This window comes from Chamaea fasciata, unplaced genomic scaffold (assembly GCF_029207755.1).
Source record: "Chamaea fasciata isolate MVZ Bird 193981 ecotype frontalis unplaced genomic scaffold, bChaFas1.0.hap1 SCAF_3, whole genome shotgun sequence".
Taxonomy (NCBI): domain Eukaryota; kingdom Metazoa; phylum Chordata; class Aves; order Passeriformes; family Sylviidae; genus Chamaea; species Chamaea fasciata.
Genome location: NW_027094088.1, coordinates 92,566,888 through 92,590,283, shown reverse-complemented (window position 1 = coordinate 92,590,283; position 23,396 = coordinate 92,566,888). Strand labels below are relative to the sequence as shown.

The 23,396-nt window shown below is 34.9% G+C and overlaps 1 protein-coding gene across 1 annotated transcript in view; it reads right to left on the bottom strand.

Moving 5' to 3' along the window:
• Positions 1–23,396, bottom strand: part of CSMD1 (CUB and Sushi multiple domains 1) — a 1,082,532-nt gene that overhangs the window by 60,909 nt on the left and 998,227 nt on the right. Inside the window, exons 49-51 of the mRNA XM_066179810.1 lie at positions 19,451–19,639; positions 10,369–10,554; positions 412–606 (exon numbers count right to left, since the gene is read on the bottom strand). Of these exons, the coding sequence (XP_066035907.1) occupies positions 412–606; positions 10,369–10,554; positions 19,451–19,639 (570 nt within the window). The remainder of the gene's footprint in view (positions 1–411; positions 607–10,368; positions 10,555–19,450; positions 19,640–23,396) is intronic.

Here is a 23,396-nt window from a genome sequence, read left to right as displayed (position 1 = left end):
ATTTATGGCATTTTTGTATGAAGACACTATAAAAACTGATATGAATGTTTCTCCAACTGTACCGTTTTAATCTTTCACCCAAGAAGTCAAAACAATATCATCTTCTAACCTAACTCTAATCTGGAATCTTTGAAAGTAATAGCATCCTCTCCTAGTATTTTATTCATACTTATGCACCACCTAGTAGAATAAATACAGATTGATTTCTTGTTGCTACTTCATGGGCTCTTGTATTAAACATATTGTATTCAACACCTAAGGAGTTGGAATAAATTAATTTCAAGTTAATGAAAATTTCACACTTACTTATTGGAACGTGCGAGTAAAATAGTTTATTAAACGCTATTTTTATAAAAGAAAACATATGTATTAAAAAGCATACGATATTCTGTAAACAAGTATGTTCCTTACCCTTACAAGTTGGCCTTTCATTGCCTATGCTCCAGGTTCCATTAGTCCTGCACTGTATGAGTCTACGACCCAATAAATAATATCCAGGACTGCAGCTGAGCATGACCTGAGCTCCATACTCATTCAGTGACCCAGAAATCAGTCTCCAGACAACATGCTCTGATAGAAGAGTCTCTATGCTGGGGCAGGTTACAGCTGTGAAGAAAGGACATGCACATTTTAGCATTCTGCCCTTAAATTTCTTTATGGGTGTATGTCTTGCCTTACTGGCAGATGTTTCACAATCTAAGACATAGAATAACATAGTCATTTTGGAAATAAAAATTCTAAGAAAAATAATTCTCATACAGTGATTATTGCGAATTGAACCGGAGTTTGTAGTATATTTTCACTTAGTGGATGTAGTGGAACAATGGCATACAGTTATATTTTGTAATGAGATTTATTCAATGATTTCAGACAAAACACATCACAGACTACGGTGGATGTAAAAGGGAGAGCAAATATTGCTATGTAATGTTTGCAAAACTTGAAGTTCTTAAAACAGGTTGCCATAAAAGCTGCTAGCAGACATTGAAATGCTAATTACTATAAAATCGTATATTGTGAATATACAGGGAAATCATTTCATTCCAGTTTACAAGACTTAAAAAAACCCATGATACTTAAGAAGATTTTTAGCATTTTTTTCAATTCTGTTGTTTTTAGTATTTCATGTTTCATAGGAGAATGCATTTACTGACAATAGTTCATGTTCTTTTTTCAGTTTCAATTTCATGCTTTGCAATTCAAGTCCACAGAATGCTTACAATATTTATGATATTGACATGAATTCTATCTTAATGTACCTATGACTCTAAACTAGTATTATGAAAATAGTTATGACTATTTAAAATAGTTCTATTTCTTATCTCTTATCATGTTATTCAGAATTTCCCTACTTATAGAAAGTCTGGGTGAATTACTGACTGTTTATGTCACTGAGATTCACTAAGGGAATACTTTAGAAAAAACTACTACCTCAGAAACAGTTGAAAAGAGCTATACTTTCCAAGGAAAATCAACCAAACAACAACAACAAGAAATAGCAGAAATGTAGTTTCTTTATATGTTTTTCAGTGGAAGACAAAAGAACTAGGAGGAAATATGTAAAAATCTCAAATGAAGAAATAAAAAGAAGAGTCTGGTTCTCATTTCTGCTACCATAAATTCATACCATTCCACCAGGAAAAAGACTAACAAGCTGGCAAAATATGTACATAAATAAACAATTACATATTCTGTAGACTTGACACTGCCTGAAAGGTACAAAGAGCCTTTATCACAAGTATGAATGTGTGATGGAAAAGACTAGTTCAGACAATCACTGAACTAAAGGGAAAGTGATAGAATCAAAATTCCTGTAAAAAAATTAGATGTTAATGCTATAATTATACATCTGCCTTTTCCAAGAGTTATCTTACCCATGGTAAATTTTGGCACCCAGAAAAATCAGAACTGAAGACCACATCTATGAAAATGTATAAGTATTTATAAAGGAGAAATAATTTGAAGAACTTCCAAATGACAGATTATAATGTTATATTGAGTTGAAATTGTAGAATATTTTCTTAGATTTTTTTTTTTTGTATATCTCAGGAAGGCTTGCCAGTGTACAATCACTTTGAAACTTAATAGGTCTTCACTTTGGTCTTTAAAACAGTATTTTGACTGCTGAAGAATGGCATCCCAGGTTAATAGAGGACTTCATAACTCCTAATTAAATTTATTTTGGTATTGATACTAAACCATGCTTCATAGCTATGGAAAGATCATGAACTATCAACCAAGAAACATTTTTCTGTACTTTTTGTTAAATAAAATATGCATGTTGAAGCACTCTACATAACATCTGGTAGTGAAAATCATATAAGTCTTTCAGAAAACAAAACATATTCTAAATAGGAACTTAATGCCTATCAACTTTAACATTTTTATCACTCCCTTCCAAGCAATAGTTTTACTGGTTCTTTCAAATATGAAAGCAAGTTTTTTATTTAGTCCAATCGCAGAAATTTTAGACTTAACCAAAGGACATTTTAAGTCAGGCTCAGCTATTTCAGAATATGCAAATAAGCTGCATAGATGTTACCTCTACATACTGAGGTCAGCATGCAATTTATTCTTTATCTATAGATATACTTAGATTTGCAAGCACACTTTACAAACAACTATCGGATTTCAAAGCATAAATGTACAATTTCCAATTCAAGATGTTCTTCAATACAGAATATATTTCTAGGCTGTGTTGATGTAATCAACTAAACCTGCTGCATGAAAAATTTTAATTTTACAGGGACTAACTTTGATTTATTAAATTCCTCATCCTTCAAGAAACAAAAAACTGACTATTAACAGATGCTTGATTTTGTGCACATGGTTTGTGAATGAGTGCATAAATTTGCCTCTTATGGTCAGTCTCTTGGAAATTATGGTCTGGGCACTATTTAAATTTTCATTTAAATAGATGAAACTCTCTAATGGATTATCAACTTCTTGCAGATGAGAAGATGTTCTCTTACTTCTCCAGGCATTTTTATACAAAAATGTGTGAATAATATTGATTTACATAAAATACAGGTCAGAAAACATAATTATAATTTGAAATCATGATTATTTAATGACATGAAAATCTCCATATATTGATAATTCTGAATAGACTCAAAAGCAGGGAATTCATAATGACATATAATTACCATAAAAAAGAGTTGTTATAAAGCCCAAATAGGCAGATCTGTCAGGTCAACATGTGGCTTTGAAGCTGGTGTACGTGGAAAAATTTGGGGTTTGTTGATCTACTTAACCCCTGGTCTACTGACACCTAATAGGATGCACCTTTCTCAGAGGGGAAAAAGAGCTCTAGCACAAGAGCTAGTGGAGCTTACTGACAGAACTTGACAGTAATTTGGAAGGAGGAATGGGAAAGTACTAGGCTTGCAAGTGATGAGCAATGGTATGGTGTGCCAAAAGTTGAGGAAAAAAACCACTAATCCCTCAAGCTGCTTCACAAGGTTCCGGCTACAAAGTATGACACTTAAAATGTTTCTACACATTCACACAGCATAAGTAAAACAAAATGAGCTGGAAACTTTGCCACAGTCCCTGTCTGATATAATTGGCAAAAATTAAACCCGGTGGGATGAGTCCTGTGACTGGAGTGCACTCTTGGTTGGTTGCAGGCTCTTTAGGAGGGATAGGGAGGGCAGAAAAGGCAACAGCGGGTGAGGGGGTGGCACAGATGTAATAGAAGGGGTAGAATATATGGAGTTCTCAGCTGGCAATGGCTCAGTTGAGAGTTTCTGGATAACAATCAAGAGACAAATAAATAATGAATGTCATTGTGGGAGCCTACTGTAGACCTACAGCTAGGAAGATTATGCCAACAAATTGTTCTTTGACCGACTAAGGGACTCTTCCAAGTCAACTGCTCTTGTCTTTATGGGGGACATCAACTTGCCAGAAATTACTTGGGAGAACCAAGTTGCTACGACACAGACGATTCCTAAAAAATCTGGATGACAACTTTATGGAACAGGGCCTAAGGGAGCTAGGTCAAAAAGACCCTCCTTGACAAACAGGGAGGATCTCATAAGCAAAGACTGGTGGCTGCCTTGGCCGCAGTGACCGTAAAACTGCTGAGTTTAAAATTTCTGTTGACAGGAGGAAAAGTGCCAGCAAAACCTCAGTCCTGGAATGAGGAGAGCAGACTTCAAACTTCTCAGAGAACTAGTAGGTAAAATCCCCATGGAAAGCATTTTTGCAGGTGTGGGAGTCATAAAGTACTGGTCACTTTTTAAGCATTACATCCCAAGGGCAGAGGAGCAGGCAATTCTCAAACGTTGTAAATCAAGCAGATGAGGCAAAAGGCTAGCTTGGTTGACCAGGAATCTTCTCCTGGAAATAATGGAAAAAAGGAAGGTGTATGCCCTGTGGAAGTAAGGTATCATGGAAGAATACAGAGATGCTGGTTGGCACTGTAGGGAGAAAACTCATCCAGTCAAAGCTCAGATGGAGTTGAAGCTGGCCAAAATCATGGTGGACAATAAAAAGAGTTCTTTCAAATATATTAATAGCAAAAGTCAGTGTAGAAATGACATTTTCCTGTTGCAGGATGAGGTTGGTCACCTCACAAACAGGGACATGCACAAGGCAGAGGTGCTGAATGCATTCTTTGCCTTTACTTCAACACAGATGATGCACCAAGCGGGTCTCAGCACCCTGAACTGGAGGACCATGACTACAAGAATGATAAACTCAGTCAACCCTGAAACTGTGTGGGATCTGCTGCTCCAGCTGGATCCCTACAGATCTATGGGGCCTGATAGGATTCATCCAAGAATCCCTAAAGTGCTTGGTGATGTCATTGCAAAACCTCTTGATGATTTTTGAGCTGTCTTGGGAATCTGGAGAGGTCCCAGCTGACTGGAAGCTAGAGAACATTGTCCCAATTTTCAAGAAAGGCAAGGAGGACCTTGGAAGCTACAGACCTACCAGTCTCACTTCAGTGAAAAATTTTACTCCTTTACTGCTCTAAATACCAAAAGTGAAAAACAAATCTTAATGGAAAAGCTTTTTCTGGGATGTGTTGAAAAACATCTGAAGGTTGCTCTTCAAGAGTATCTTGAATATTGTGATTCTTAGTGCAATTATGTTTTTCAAAGAAAAAAAAGTACAATGTTCATGATGGAAAAAGTATCTCAATTACAAGCACTTGCTACTTAGCAATACTTGCTATTGTTATTCTCAAGGGGCACATATTTGATTGCCATTCTTCAGCTGGTAGTTAACCACCAGAGAAAAAGAGGAAAGGGCACTTGGTGAACCTAAGGCAGTAATGTGACCTACATTTTTCAAATATACACTTTTGAATAACTTCACTATTAGCTTAAAAATAAGAGCAACATTAAGGTGAAGTCATGCATTATATCTGAGATACTAGTGTGGTTTAAATTAACAAGTATTAGTAAAATTAGAAAAGAGTAGGAAACCAAGTAATCCTATACATCACAGAATCTATGAACGAAGACCTAAGAACAAAATAGGATCACTTGAGCAAGCTGATAGTCTCAGTATTCTGATAGAAAGGAAAAAAATTAAACTGCGTGTGTTGGTCGATATATTCAAATGGAAAAGGCTTCAAAGCCTCAAAACAGGTAAACAGGAGGATCATGAGGTATTCAGCATCAATCTGTCAATACAGTCAGCTATATCACGCCTATGTTATTAGTCTAATGTATCTGGACTAATTAAAAATTGTTAAATGTATGAACTGTTATACTACAGTTCATTGAATAAATACTTCATGTTACATATCAAATGTTGACAAAATACTTCAAAAAGTATTTACTGACCTTAGAATTTGTTAAAGAAAATGGGTATGATGTTCCAAATGTCTTAGCAAATAAAAACCACCAGCACAATATCTACGATGATTTGATGTTGAATTTTTGCCTGTTTATCTTAGCAAATTTGGTTTTGCATTTATACTACAACTAATGTTCTATTCCAGAACTACTTATGATTCTTGGTTCTAAAACAAAATATTTTCCAAACATATTGAAAATTATGAAAAAGGCTAATTTATAAACTTATAAAATTTATAATTATTTTTCAATTAGTTCCTAGAAAAAAAAAGATATCTGAACCATCACTGGTGCAGCTCAGCACACCATACCTTCAAAAAAACCATCTACAGTGAAATCTGCAATATGAAGATTATGGAAAAGTGCTATTAGCTGTTCCTTAAAATATTTGATGTTAGACTAATTAGCATAAACCAGTCAAGGACCTGATTTAAATCCTTGAATAAATGTATTAAAGAAATAGTGAAAAAGAGAAATAAATTTATGCCATTATAGGGATTATCTCAGCCAATTAAAATGTTAGAAGAATGAACCATAAATTCAATATCCTGGGTTATGCATCCACATATTTTTATGAAAAGGAAAGCAGTGAGAGTGAAGGCCAGAGAGACATGTATTTGACAAGTAGACAAATCAATGGATAAAGGTGAACCTTATGAAGTTCAACAAGGCCAAGTGCAAGGTCCTGCCCAAGGGTCAGGGCAATCTGAAACATGAGTACAGGCTGGGCTCCGAATAAATTGAGAGCAGCCCTGAGGAGAAGGACTTAGGGTGTTGGTTGATGAGAAGCTTGACATGAGCCAGCAATATGCACCTGCAGTGCAGAAGGCCAACCATATTCTGGGCTGCATTGAAAGAAGTGTGACCAGTGGGTTGAGAGAAGTGATTTTACCCCTTTATGCTGCTTTCATGAGACCCCCACATGGAATACAGTGGCCAGCTCTAGGGCCCCCAACAGAAGAAGGATGCGGACTTGTTGGAGTGAATCCAGAGAAGGCCATAAAGATGATCAATGGGCTGGAGTGCCTCTGATGATGACAGGCTGAGGGAGTTGGTATCATTCAGCCTGGAGAAAAGTAGGCTTCTTGGAGACCTTAGAGCAGCCTTGCAGTGCCTAAAAAGGGCTACAAGAGAGCTAGAGAAAGACTTTTCACAAGGGCATGTAGTGATAGGAAAAGGAGTAATGGTTTCAAATTTAAAGAGAGTGAGTTTAGATTAGAAATTCTTCACTATGAGGGTGGTGAGGCACTGGAACAGGTTTCCTAGAGAAGCTGGGAACTTCCCATTCTTGGAAGTGTTCAAAGCCAGCTTAGATGAGGCCAAATGTAAGCAATTTGGTCTAGTGGAAGATATTCCTGTCCCTGGAAGGGAGGTCGGAACTAGATGATCTTTATTGTTCTTTCCAACCCAAACTATTCTCTGATTCTATGATGGTATGGAAGAGCAGAAGAGAAATCTCGCTTAATCGTGTTCTGGGGATCTCTATGCAGAATAACTGAAGCAAGATATTTGTCATTCAGTCAAACTTTCTTAGCAGATATCTGTTGCTTTGTATTTTCCATAATTAAATTCAATTGCCTAATATCCATGATCCATCTATGTCTTGCTCTATGACCATCACGAATTACATTTTTCATGCTTCAAATCTGATGTAAATATTTGTAATGAAAAGAAAGGCATTTAAAACATCTGCCTCAGGCATGATATTATCAAAGGTGCTTTGTAAAAGAAACTGCCCTGATTTCAACCTTTATTTTAATAGACATGGGAATAAAACCAGACTTATTTATTTACCATTTACCTTTCTGTTATGTGTTTGTTTACCATCAAGTTAGAGATTCTGTTTCTGGAGACTAATTACATCTATTTTTACAGCAGCAATACTGAAAAAAACCAGGTTGTTATGTATATTGTCTAAGACCTTCTGTATTTTGCAAGAAATCTTGGGTAAGGCATGCCTGCCTCTGAATAGCAATCCATTATGAAAATATTGATTTTAAATTGTCATGTACATCACTAGCACTTTAGTCTAGCATGCCTAGATTTAGAAGTAATTGGATTCTTTTTCAAAAAAAAAATTTTTAGAAAAGCAAAAGAGAAGATGAAGATACTAAAGTACTTTGTTAGTTTCTTATAAATATTAAACAAAAATTTTTATGTTGAAAGGGGTGCTAAATGTTAATAATTAAGCTTTGTTTTAAAGGGTAGTCATTGTTTGGTTAAGTTTGACCAATTTAATAATACAAGCTTTTGTTTTGTTTTGTTTTGTTCACTGTAGATATAGTGTTATTAATTTAGTGTATCTAATCCCCAGATAGTTTATCTGGCCTCTTCCCTTGGAAAAGAAATCTGTTGACATTTTTGCTGATTAATCATTCAATATGTGCTTTGTACATTGTCAGTTTTTTTCTGAGAATGAACTCACTTCAATTCACTGGAGCACTACCTTCCCTCTGTACATGGCTCTGAATTCAGATCATGTCTGTGTGATCACAGCTGGTTTTGAATAATCCTCTTTATGTACTCTGTGGAATTGCTGTGTATAGTTTTAGGCGGTGCCCTTCAAGAAAGGTGAAGATCAATTGGAGATTGTCCAGAGGACAATAATGAGAATCACTGGTCCTAAAAGTAGGAAGGAAGAGTGAGAATGAATCACAATAAGATAGTTATCACTACAGAAAAGGTGGCTGAGTGCACTGGATTCAGGAGTCAAGGTGCTGGCAGAGGTGAGCGAAGAGCTCTAGGGTGGCCTTTATGAGGAGAGGCTGGTGAGCACAGTCAGTTCCAAAGGACCCACTGCAGAACACAGCTGAGCTCTGCAGCCCTGATGGCAGCACCTCTGGGAAACTGTGCTTAGGAAAGGGCAAAACTCTGCACAGGCAGAGAGGGCAGGAACAAAAAGTGAGAAACAGCAGAGGGAACACCAAGGTCACGTAAGGGGGAGGAGTTCCAGACACCAGAGCTGGTGTTTTGCTGCAGCCCAACGGAGAGGACCATGCCAGAGCAGATATCCATACTGCAGCCCACACTGGAGCAGATGAATATTATTTCTTGAAGAATCTGTCGCTGATGGAGGAGCCACACTAGAGCAAGTTTTATCTTGAAGTTCAATAGCTCATGAAGAAGACATATGCAGGAACAGAGGAAAAGTGCAAGGAGGAAGGAGAAGCAGAGAGAAGCCTGTAATTCGCTGACCACAACTCCCATTCCTTATCCCTTAGCACTGGCTGGAGTAAGGAAAAAAAAAACAACAGAATGAAGGTGACCCTGGGAATAGAGGCAGGAAAGCACTGTTTTGATTTTTTAAACTTTTATTTTCTGAAGTTTATTTTACCTTATTTTAATTGTCAATATATTAAATTAACTTTTTCCAAGTTGAATCCTCTCTCTGTCCTTATCTTGATCCACGAGAATTTTCATCCTACTTTTTCCCATCTGGTTGAAAAAGGAAAGGGAGTGAACAGCTGGGTGAGGTACAAAAGCTCACCAAGGATAACCCACTACACTGAAAACATAACAGTTTCCAAACACAGTAAGAAGGAAAAAAGGATTAAGTAACTTCTATTTGTCCACTGTGGACACAAAATGAAACCAGGCCCTTACACTACAGAAAAACAGCTTCAGATTACATAAGTACTAGAAAAAACTGCAAGGGGGAAAGTAAATTACTGAAAGAGTATTCAGGTGGTTGTTCAAGATTAGGTTAAATGACCATCTGCCAAGGATGCCTAGAAATTCTCTCAACTTTCAAAAATATTTTGCAAACAATTGTTTGCTATGAATTGATTCAAATAAATGAAAACTCATTCACAATCATGTATAACTTCACAATTTTTGTGTGTGCCTCATTTTACTATTTTTTTTTAAAATGAGTTGAATTTTACTTGTTCGAAAAATCAAAGTGCTTATCAAATTCAGAATCTGGAAGGCACATACATATGCTGCTGATTAGATCAAGATTCTAAATTAACTCTCAAATGTTTACACATAGCATTATAGCAATTATTAAATTTGAGATTGTGTCCTAATGAGAATTTCAAGTCATGTTGAAGTCAGGCTCAGGTTATTGTTTCTTTGACGCAGGACAGAGAGAAGCAGTGGCTGCCCAAAGCAAATGAGAGGCTATACCATGTAGAGTCTGCACTACATTGGCTTTCTCCTGACAGGAGCCAGAAATGAAGACTGAAGGACTCTTATCCAGCTTAATTATCTACACTAATATTTTAAGAAACAATTTTTGCTTTTATTATTTTAGAAGCTATATTAGAAAGGAAATTACAATGGGTGATTGTAACCTACCATGGTGAAGGGGATACTATTCATAACAAGAAAATATACAGGAGATTTAAATTCAGATGTTTTGAAAAAGATAAAACAAAGATTTTTTAATTAAACAAATTTATGGGCCTCTTCTACTTTACTACATGATACATGATAATGTATTCCTGAATGGCCACTTCAGGCCATATGTATATGTAAAACCTAAACATCAGCAGTGAAGAATTTCCTGAGAAAGTTCTGGGAAAATATTATTGAGAAATACATGCCCACTTACATTTGCAAACAGGCGGCCTCCCTTTGTTGCTCCATAATCCATCTTCTTGACACACTGTTGTTGCTTGTTGACTAGATTCTAGCTTGAAGCCCTCATTGCATTCATATATCAATCTACTGCCCAAAGTGAATTCATTACCTATAACTGAACCATTCCCAGGGGACTCAGGAATGCCACAAGATACAGCTGAAAAGAAAGGAAAGAAAAATATGAAGAATTGGAATTTTATCATACATATCTTTAAAATATTGTCACACCACTGAAATAAGAAACATGGATTAGTAATTTTGACATGTAGCATTTATAACAATTGAAATAAATGCAACATTCTGATAAATGTAACAGTATTTAAAACAATGACAAAAACTTAGTGCATATAATACAGAAAAACATTTTATAAATAATTATTTAGTTCAATATAATCACTTCAGAGAGAGAATTTTCGACATGGGCTAAGGGCAACAGTTTATTTGCTAGAGAAGAAAATTGGAAGTGTCCAAAGAGATTTGGTCCAAGAAGCAATGAACTGAAAAACTCTTAAATGCTTTTTAGTAGTCTGCTCCATTCTCTCAGTCTTTCTTTCAATCCTGCATTACTTCATCATAGTTTGTTCATATATTTAATGTTCATTTCTTCTATGCATTTAGAACTATGTTGTTGAAGAATTCAATTTAAAATTCTTTGTCTGATGAGAAAAGCAACCAAATATAAGACTAAACAGGGAAGTGTTCCACTTAAGGACATTTGATATTTTAAACTTTATTTACATATTTGACTAATTTATTTCAGAATTTTAAATATTACGTGTATATAGGCTTATCATTTTTCTGCATCATGAAAGAAATTATTTACTGATTTGTTTTCACTTTTTTTTCTCCTTCTAAATTTAACTCCAAATGAACAGTTTTTCTCTCAAGGTCACAAAGTTTAATTTGCTGTCAATTTAGTGAAGTTTGAGTAGCATCTAGGGTGGTTTTCTAGGCTTATATACTAATTGATTAGCCAGAGTTCCTTCAAAAGTGTCTCATAATATACAATTTTCAGGCGGAGTAAAATTAGAAAAAAGTCTTTTTCACTCACTTTTAGGAAAGGCGTCCCAAACAAGATTGCCTTCTGTCATCTGACTGCTCAGGTCCCTTGCTTTTGACAACATTTTTATTTAAATTTCTTTCAATGTTATGTTTATTTTAAAGTAGCTATTCTTGTACAGATATTAATTCTAGATCCTTTAATAAGTTACTAAAGCTGGTAAAAAAATTATGTTTGCTCCACAGCTCTTCTGAAGGGAAAGTAATATTATATTCTCTGAAAGGATGTTACTTTCTGCAAAATGGCAACTTGGAGCAGACAACCTATCAAATTATTATTCTATTTTATGACTTCCTGTAAACCGATATGTGTATGTGTGTACAGAATCAGAAACTACTGAGTTTGGCATCCAGTTTACTGCTCTGCAATAAATACACTGAATAAAAATCAGCCTTGAAGCTTTCATTTTTAAATATTTACCAATAAAACATGAAGTTTTACAAATGAAAGTATTTTTTCCTTGCATGCAGTCAATGGTAAGAAGTAATTCAATATTTTAATATTTTAGAATAAAAATAAACACATTTCAAAAGAAGAAATCAGTATTTGTCTGAAATCTGCTTCAGTGGTGAAGATAAGTTTTGGTTTTCTTTTAAAATCTAGTTTTTATCACAATTTACCCAATTCAATGTAAATGATTAATTTCAGAACACATCATCTTGGTATCAAAACCACAACTCTCAAATTTGTTCTCAGTGTTTCCAAGTTGTCACATTTGATGAATTTAAATTAAATACAACACAGTACTTTGAGTATGATTACAATGTGGAGATATAATCATTATTAAATGATGAATGATTAGTTTATTTCTGCCTTTCCTTCCATCTGGAATTTATCAGATTGATAACAGAAATAGAACTCTAGGAATGTTCCAAAATAAGATTCCTCCTTTGTAACATAACTTCTTGGCACTTTTTTGTATCCTAACCAGAACTGTTCTTCTCGTATCAAAACTGAGTATTCCTCCATCAGTGGGCAGGGCCTGAGCCTCCTGCCAGTGGAAGGATTAGCACTGGGACAGAAAAGGTAGAGATTTTTAACAGCCCTGAATCATGTTAGAGAAAGTGGAGTAGGGGAAGGAAAAAAGTAAGTTCTGCAGATTCTGGCAGCAGGTCTTTACATTACAAGTCATTCTCCACAAGGTCACTGCAGCAGGACTGGTAGTTTTCCATGTCTCTGGTGTGCTCAACACAGTCAGCATTGGCATATCTGGTTAAATGCTCTATATTCCCTAAAGATCAGCTGAATCCTTTACCTACAACTAGAACCAACTCTGATCTTGTGTCAGGTTATACTTGCAAAAAGTTTGTCTGCATGCTGAATTGATGGAAAGTTAAACTCACACTCTACTTCAGTACATCATAAAAATGCCAATGCAGTTCAAGTCATGGTTACTGTGAAACATTTCAGTGTTCCTAATGTATTGCACTATGCCTCCACTCATCCTAACATTCCTTACAGTTCTCCTCTGACTTATGACAATGTGTCTGGATGCTTTTGGTTAAGATTTAACTTCTTGTCAACATTTTCAGGTATCCTTTCTCATATCAAAACAATAATATCTTTTTTAAGTGTGCATACATTTAATTGTACAAAATCAAGACTCAAACTATGAATCTATTCACCCATCCCATGTATGTGCCCATCTGCATGTACAGGTGGACCTTATTCTATTTCCCTCTAAATACTCCAAACATGAAATAACTTCAAATACCTTAGTGAAGGAAGAAGCTTTTATTATGCCATTTGAAAAAAAAAAAACAAAAACAAAAACAACAACAACAACAAAACATCCTAACAAACCTAACTTGGTCTGTTTAGTTCATGGAATAAGCTAATAATTCTGTCAGCATTTGTTCTTCACCTTCAGCAATAACCTTTCAAGAGACACACTGAAAAGTTCAAGAGTGACTGGCTCGTATGTGCAAGTTATTTTAAGGAATAAAACATGTACAATGACGGCTCACACACAGGTGTCAGGTCTGATGCAATGTCCAGTATGCTAAAGCATCTCAAAATCTATCTTTACCTGTCACACTTCAGCACTTTCATCCTCAGAGTGTACCTCAGCCCTTACAGTGTCCCTTCTTTACTTAGTTGCTTCTAAATCTTGTACTCCTAAATTTCACAGCTTTTCTCACTGCTGCTTTAGGTGTTTATCATAAAAGCAGTTTGGGCATTCTGACACTGTTTCAGTTAGAGTCTTATCTATTTATTTTTTGTATTCTTATCTCCCAGAGCCTGGATTTGAAGGAAATATTTCTGTTGCTACAAATTTATAGAGGCTGCTAAAGGCTTCTAGAGAACCAGTGTTAAAGCATATCAGCAAGGAGAGTTTCACTAAATAGCAAGTAATTTGAAATTTCAAGTAAAGTAAGCTGAACCAAACTGACCAAAATCGCATATTTTCTTTGGACAGAGGAAACAATGACACTACTGTGCCACAACCAAGTATTTTGAAGCTCTCAGCTTCACGATTGTTAAACAATTAAGAATGGTGTGAGTAAATCTTCTGACTTGAGGAATTGTCAGCATGGTTCTTAGTTCAATGATTAGATGAGATAGGCAGGTTCCAGCAAGAAGATGTGCATTTGGAGTGTTTGAAATATAAGTCAGCCTTAATTGTATCTACTATCTTGCAAAACAGAAAAATATTATTCTTCCAATGCAGGGGGAAAAGCCTTTTACCTAGAGACTGAGGTGTAGTTTTAGTTGCTCTTTCATGTTCCACATCATACTTACATTTATTTCTTGTTAAAACCAGTAAATTTAAGGTTTATGGCAATCCTTTATATTATCTATACACCTGTATTCTAGTAAGATACTTATATATTTATCCTCAAAGTATGCAATTTCATTGTGTATAGAAATGAAGCTGGGGAGTACATTACAGTCAGACAGTGTGTTTATTTTCATATGCTGGAAAATCCCTAAAGTTAATCTATATACATTCATAATTCAGTGACCTGTGTCTGGCATTGAACATAGTGCTGGAAAAAGCATTTAAATACCTAAAATTTGAATTTAGAAACAGAGTAGTCCCCAAAAGCAGGATTCAAAACTAAAACATGCTTGGTGGCTTATGTGTGTGATATCCAATCGGAAAAATCAGAGAGAGCTTTGACAATTCTCAGACTTGGATACATACAGAAATAAAAAAGAAAGTGAAAACAGGGTTGGGGGTATTAAAAAAAAAAGCAACCCAAAAACAACTGTTATGAGAGGTAATGTAGTCTATTCTCCTATCACAAGTCAAAATTATACTTGACAAGTCTTGATCTAATTTTTTCTTGAAAGACCTCCAATGATGAAAATTTCACACTCTCCACAGGCAATCTATTCCAGTATTTCACTAGCCTCTCTGAGAAAAGAATAAAAAAATAAAAAACCTATCTTAGGATCCTGTAAAAGGAAGGCTAGCTGTAATTAGTTTATCTCGAAAGAGTACAGATTAATAATTTCATTCATCTTTGGTAGCAGTCTTTTAATAAGCTAAAAGCAGTTCCAGTTTTCTCTTAAAATTTCTGGGATTTTTTTAGTCTAGAGTAATATACTTATTGTTTTATATTCTGAAACATGGTCATTGGTTTATAAGAGATAGTTGGAATTTGGTATTTTTAATTTGCTACTTACCTCAAATTTTTAAGACTGTATGCTAAGAGTGATATTTTTGCATAGTAACATTTACCAAGAAAGGTAAAAGGCCCAAGCTTAATTCCATGTCCAAAAACACAGAACATCTAATTTTATGAGGAAGCAGTTTGGTGGCCTAAGAATCATAGGTCTTGTGCAAACTGTAAACAGGTATTTTCAAACCCACTCTCCCAGGGGAGATATGGAATACGGTCATGGTCCTGGAATAATCTTGGTTCAGTCCAGTAAAAAGTACAAAGATCTCTAGCTCCACAATGTACATCCATACACTTCAAGTACAGAGGTAAGCATCATGACAGTACCTGGAATCAGCATTTTAAGCAGGAACTGTTGGCATCAGCTGTAATTCTGTTATGATTCTGTCATAGACATTGAGCCTTTCCAATACTTACAAATCAGATGAGAACTTCCTTAAAGTAGGTACCTCCGGTTTTCTTCTATAAACCTACTAGGAAGTAACTCAAATGGTGAAGAGCAGCCATGGGTTTTCCAAGGCTCTTTAAAGTTATTTTTAACTCTTTTAAGAATGAGCGGGAGAAATCAGAAAGAACAAAGTCAAAAGCTGAGTCCTGTATAGGAAGAACAGGTGGGATAAATAGAGGCATTTGCTCATGCTTGCCAGAGGAAGACAGCCACTCTGTTGCCCTCTCACTGGTACCACGTGAGAGTACAACAGCACTCTCAGCCCCCAGACTCTGGCAACCCAGCACTGCTGAGCCATATTGACCCTGACAACTTGCTTTCAGTTTTTCCTTATAACTGCTCTTCTTGCCAAGATTTTCTTATATTTTCTCTAATACTCTCTTCATCTCCAGTGTCAGTCTTCTCTTCCTACTCTGCCCCAGAATGGCAATCTATACATGAGCTAATCAGTGGCTGACAAATGTGGTTGCCAATATCATTACTGGGGCCTTACTATTTCTTCTCAGCAGCTACTTACTGTTATTATATAAGAATTGTTATTTTCCCTACATATCTCTTTGGAATGTAGCATGAGTCATGTTTCTCTTTTCACTTCACAAATGAAATAAAAGCTGTAACAGTAAGTTCCAATTTCCTAGATAGGAGTCAAGTTCTTTATACAGCATTCAGGACATTATTACACACATTTGCATTTGAGAAGACTAGAATTGAAAAATATCTTCTGACCCTATCAGATTAACTCATATTAAATATTTTCATATTCAAATTGGATGCTGTTCTAATAGATACACAAAAAATAATTACCCTTTTTGATAATATGATCAAACTTGATTTCAGAAATTAATTCTGACACATTCAAGTTATTAATTACAAATGTAACCCTGCAGGACTGGTTTTATGGAAATTTCTGAACTAAAAAAAGGCATTTTGATTTAGAAAGATCCTATAATGAAATCCATGAGCTGGACCAAATGTGTAATTTTAATCAATTTTCAAAGAGAATGCATTTTGATAACAAGGTACTAAATAAACTTTGAAAAATGCTCTCCATTTCAGAGTTTTTTGTACAACATATGCGTCGTTTAGACACACAAGTTAGCATAATTGTGCCGGAGTTGTAAAATTTTATATTAAAATGAGGAATCTTACATTTATAAAAGAATTATAGGAAAGATTAAACAACCTACCTTTCAAATATATATTTTTATAATAAATTCTTTTCTCCCACTTTTTACAGAAATCTACAGCCACATATATTGAGGAAATTATAGATACAGCGCAAAAGTCAAGAAAAAAGGTATTTGCGAACATACTAGAATGCTAAAATTTCAAAACTCCTTGCACACTGTGATAAATCAAGCACAGACACAGTGTCTGAAGTATTTTACATTTTTCTTGAGTCCTCCTAAATTCTGTTCAGAATCTATTACTTTCTAAGTCTCTTTCACCCCTGGTTATTCACTATCAAGTCCTGCAATGTTATTTCAAGTCCTGCACACATCTGTACATTTTCCCTCCTACTTTCTGTGAATTATTCCATTTTGTCTTTAAAAGCGGGGAGTTTTTTCTTAAATTGTTTAAAGAGCTTTTTTCTCCATTCATGCACCTCATTATGTTTGGACGTAATTTTCAAGGTTAGAATGACAAACTTGAAGCACTTTTTGTGCCGTTGTGAACAGGAAATTGTGAACACAAAGTGTAAAAACTCAAAATGTAAAAGAAAACTCTTAAAATTAGACTGTTCTAAAAAACAGAGATAAAATATGAAAAAAAAAAAAAACCTGTTTACGAATATTTAAGTGCTGGATCATATTTTCATTGTACCTAACTCTGTTATTTGAACAATAGTGGAAGCAGCAGTAGAACGCTAATATTGTTGGTATAGATAAGCAGTAAAAAGATAAGGGATACATTTGCATAGAATCTCTGACAGCTGAGGAATCACAAGATCTTAAATTCTGGAGAAAAGTAAAATATAGGGCCTCCTTAAATTTATGGCCCAGTCTAACAAGTACACACAGAATACTATCTCTACCCTCTTATGCTTAAAGTAACTGAGGTCCAGATTAAGATGCCAAAACTTCAGTGCCTTTGAAAAAAAAACTTGCCAGCTAGTCAGCAAAATGGCTCCCAAAGATTCAGAGACAGTATTGACCAGATCTAATACAACAGTTTAGGCAGATGGGGTTTGGTTTCTTTTCGCACTCTCTAGAGCTACCTGAGATTATTAGGCCTCCAAGACATCCTGCAAACCGAGTTCTTATAACATAAGAGTTTACACATTTCTCTGCTAGTGGATGGAGGAGAGGTAAAACACCTCAGGACACTGAAAATGACACTAGACTTCTATGTTTAAGCAAATTAATCAAAACTTTATCCCACAAACAGATGTTAAAATTTTGTTTTAATCTGGAACAGAATTTTATCCTCTGCTTTGCTGATCCCAAGCTGCAGGCATATTAACTATTGAAGGTTCTTTAGTGCAAAGTGTCTGAATTTTTCGTTTAGATGCCAGCACCAGAATCAGCACCTAAACTGCTGTTTAAAAAAAACCCAACCAACCAACCAAACAAAAAAACCCCAACTGTTCAATTAAGTCCAAAAGCAGCATTTTTTCCTTAAATTTACCTTACAGATTCTCCCATGTTTTACTGACCTTCAGGAAGATCAAACAGAATCACATGTCATATCAAATCATATATGGCATATATGTGGCATTATGCCATAAAACATGATGGCATATGAGATTAGAAGATATCCTGGATTCTGGAAGCACAGATACAGGCCCTGCTTGTGGCATACTGACAATCTGAGTTTCTCCTTGGACTGGTAGGGGTATAGCCACATGGCCCTTCTCAGCAGGAAAATGCTCATCCAGAAGAAATATTTAGCTCTGTATAAAAGATAGGAACCTTATTCCTTCAGGTTCAACTGTAACCAAATTTCTGAAGCTTTTTACTTTTCGTACAAATAGCCTACTCTCAACAGAAGAGTAAACATCATGCCAAATCTCACTTGGCTTTTTTTTTTTTTTTTCTTTTTTTTCTTTTGCAATTCAGAAAATAGAACTTCCATACTTCCATCTTATGGTCTTTTAAAAAATATCTGAACCATCACTGAGATGGAACATCAAGCAAAATATTTTTCTTCATAAAAATGAATGTCAATGTCTTATGAAGTTAAGAACAAGTAAATCCCAGTTTTAATCAACCGTGTTCTTAAACACAAATGCTAGTATAATTTCATTCTATAAATAAAGCAGACTTGAAGCAGACACATGTTAGAATGGGCCATAAACGATATGGATAGAGTTTGCAGCCTTCTTCCTCTTCCCCAGGTCCCTGATAATATCAGAGAATAGTTTAGAATAGAATATATAGAATAGTTTGGGTTGGAAGGGACATTAAAGACCATCTGGTTCCAAACCCCTGTCGTGGGCAGGGACACCTTCCACTAGACCAGGCTGCTCAGAGCCCGGATTGTAAAACCAAAACAAAGAAACAAAAAATAAAGAGAGGAAAAAAATTAAAAATTATTTCTTTAAAGCACAAGTTATAAAGTTATCTTCTAAAATAATAGAGTAATCCCTTATCCCTTATAACCCCTGAATTTTATAAAGTGTTCAGTAATACAATATCATGACCTGTGGTCTGTTTATAGGTATACACCTTACTAAAGAAAAATGTACTGAAGACTTATGTTCCATTTGGTCTGTATTTGACGGCATGAATAGATCTTAATACTTCAATTCTGCACACCTGAAATACACAAGTCAGTATGTGTTTGGATCAATCAGGTCATGATGTCTGCGTCTCTCTTGGCATACAGCAGTATTGACAATGCTGCATCTTTGTTTTGTGAAATAGCCTTACAATGAAATTTTAGAAGCCTACTCAAGACGAAAGCATTATCTTACCATGGCAGATTGGCACAGGAGAATCCCACTGGTACATGCCATTTTGGTAGCGCCTGCACGTTGCATTGTTGCGACCAATCATTCTATACCCAGGCTTGCAATAATAGCGAACTTTGCTTCCAGCAGGACCACCTGTTTTATTTATAATTCCACCATTCCTTAAGGTAGGGTTTAAACTGCAATAAGGAGCTAAAAACCAAAAAATGGAAATTATTAAAAACAAATCTAAAGCACTTAATGTACAAAATAAGGATTATTTATGACATGTATAAACTTTGAATGCCACTAAAATGAATACTGAAACCTTTACAGTACCTTTGGAATACTCAGTGAAGATTCAGACTACTTATAAAGAAACAACATGAAGTTCGAAACCAAAATTTATAATCAAAACTAGTTAATACTGCTGCACATAAGGAAAGTACAATCATGAAGCATATAGAATGTTCAGTAAGTATACTCACACTTAATAAACAATCTACTTCAAATCTGAAAACTTTATAAATTAAAAAATATTCTTTGAGCTACACTATATACAAAATGAATTATAAACAGCTTTATCAAAAAATTCAGTGCACTTAGACATGTATGTTAAAGTTTAAACATTTTGTCGAATACATTAAAAATTTATAAGACAAATAACAATACACATTATTCAGGTGCATTTCTTTCAGATTAAAATGTAGTTAATTTTTGTACATATTCTTTCAAAGATATTGGCAATTATATTAATTTTTACAAAAACAATGTAACTAAACTGACTGCAACTTCTTAAATGCTGAATTTACACTACATATGAAGTAAGACAGCATGCACCTGATTTGAGTTTTGAAATGAAAATAAACCTTGCTAAACTTTAATCAGAACTCTACTAATATTTTTTGCAGAGGGGTTTTATGACCAGCATAGTCCTTGAGGACCTGTGATATATTAACGGAAATGTTTTGAAATGTGCCGAGTAAGTAAAAGAAGTACAAATTTTTTTTGTGTCAAAAAGTGAGTAATAAAGACCATTTTTAAAATAAAGTTACAGTATCCATCTGTAAGGATGGACTATGGATACCTGAACTGGCCCAAATCAAGGACTAGTACAGTACAGTTTGACATGCTATATGCAGAGCCATAATGTGGATCTATTTGTAGAATGCAAACATTTATCACTGGATAAAAGCAATATGAAAAAATTACTTGGACTCCATACTGATGTACAAGTCTCTGCGTATTTGAAGCAGGTATGCACCAAGGGAGTGCATACCTTACTGAGATTACTGAGTTTACTGAGATTATCTTTTCAGAAGCAGCATGGCAGGACCACGACTTTCTGAAAAGAAACCTGATTGAACATCCAGCAGTGAAATAAGCCTATGAACATCCTTCACAGGGAAGACACTGTTGAGCTCCACTGAGAACTAAATGTCAATACCAATAAGACTGAAACTGTAACTACTGTTGGAATTCTCCCTCCATCATACTGAAATGTGTCTTAGGTATGCTGTGATATTCATTTTAACTTCTGCAGACAATTTTCAAGTAGATGTTTTGTTTGGTTCATTTTTACAGGTGCATAATTACAGGTATTGGTATACAGCTTTCAATATCTAGCTCTATTTTTTCATTTTTATCTTCAATGTATATTTTGTCACTTTACGGTGCACCTATAGTATCAATTACCACCTAAAAAAATGTTTTTTGTTCATTGACAGACACCATAGAGTTGATTATATTCCTAACTGAAATGCTTCCTTTAATGTCTAGATTTAGATGCAGTATATAAAAGTCAATATTTCTAAGTAATAACACTCAACAGAGACAGTAAAACTAAGTCCGCCATTAAAGATGCTGAAAAATATTTTCATATTTTGGAATCATATTACATAGTTCTCAAGCAACATTATTTGTACTCAAAATGTTAGTTCTGTACATTATTTCACTTGGGGATTATTTGAAAAAACCCACAAAATCAAAAAGGAAAAAATTAAAACCAGAATGAAAATAAATAAGCCAAGATGGTCCTGTAAAATAATTGTTTGGGGCCATTTTCTGTGTCCTTTATAAGCATGGTGACACTTGCCTGCCTAAATTACATTAGTTTTCAAATTAGTCTTTCAAAAGGGAACTTGACATTTAAAGAAACAGAATAAACATGAACTTAATTTTCATTTTGACCTGGTGAAAAATAAATAAGACTGTTATTGCAAAACAAGCTGGTTAAGACCTCTAAAATTAGCTCCAGTAACCTCTTAAGTGCTATTTAATTTTAAATATCCTAGAACTTAAGAAAAGCTAGTGACTCATAAAAAAAAATGCAATTCAGAAAAAAACTCTGTATTTATTACATCAGTGCAATTTTAGTCATAAAATATTTGTCTGTAGCCCAGTAATACTGTATAAAAATTCTAACTTTACTGTTTTTCTGTACAGTACATTTCCTGTCTCCTTTTTTTTATCTCCTCCTATTAACCATTTAATTTGGACTAGTAATTCTTTTATTAAACTGTTAACATTGTTATTCTAACAGTAAATTCTTGGCTAGACATAAAAGAATAGGGGTTTTTATGCATAAAAAGATTTTTAGCATAACAGGTTAAACTTCATGTTCTGATTTCCAGGGTATTTATTACCATGTTTTAGCTGTGGCTAATTGCAGCAATAACTATATATGGCTATCCAGAGAGAGAAGCTTTTAAATGGCATGAAATATGGGACATTCAGGCTGCTGAATTACACAGAATGATGTCAAAATACTGAAAATTTCCTCAGGAGCCAAAGGGGAAATCTATCAGTCATAATTTTTGCTTACATTGTAACGATCAACAGCGCCTTTGGCCCCAAACCATGGTTTAAGCTCTCCAATGAATCAAGTGGCGTTCAGAGAAAAATCAAGCAAAAAAAAATCTTTTGAACTAAGAAATTTGTAGAAGAAAACAAGGAAGAAAAAATAGCAATATCGCTCAGAATTTACTTCAACATCCCTTTGAAAATACTTAATTCCTAAAATTTATTGTTGCAGATATTCTACAGAAAACTATATCCTTCTTTCCCAGACACCTTGATGACTCCTTTATATTTTCTGCTTTCAATCATCTCTTCAACCTACTAATATTACTGTTACTAATGTTACTAATGCTTACTTTTCCTGACAGCCCAAGGTGAGTGAGTGGCACTGGCTTCATGGACCTATAGGAAATAGGGAAGAGGAGATCTGGGAACCAAGATGTCTTGGTAAAGCTTTGTGGTCATCTGCCACTGTGAAGTTTACAGGTAGATGTTCGAATGTGATTATAAAATTATGAGATGTGTTTGACAAAGTAGGGAGATTTTAACTGGAGAAAAGAGAAAAAGACTATTTGACACAAAGGTGCTGATTTAAGAGCCATGGGGAAGAATAGCCATGACAGATTGTGCAAAGAGACGGGAAACAGGAAGGTAGGGACTGGAGACCAGGTAAAAGTGATGAAAGTGAGAGAAAGAGAAGGACTTGGTTAGATATTAGAAGCGGCATCAAAAGGATTGATGTACAAGAGACTGAGATTGTGTTCAGAGTAAAATATGATTCAGGGAAAGAAACTGGAAAGAAAAATTTATAAAATGAAATTGATTAGTGGGAGAAAAAGAAAGAGAAAATCAGGGACAGAAGAAAGGAAAGATAAATTAGGGGAGTCTTAGTAAAGAGGAAGCAAGAAAAAATAAGATGGCATGCTAGAAAGTAAAGAAAGGTAGATAAAATCTGGATAAAGAAAAATCTTATGTTTCCTATCACTAAAAGTAGTCTGTGATTTGTAGGGAGGAGTGGAAAAAGGGTGGAGATCAGAAAGAAGGGTTGAGGAGTGCAGCTAAACTGTCTTGGCAGAGGTGTTTGACCATAATGAGTATAAGGTTTGGGACAAAAAGGTATGATGAACAGGATTACACAAGTTGAGGTGGATTCCTTGAAGTACAATGAAAA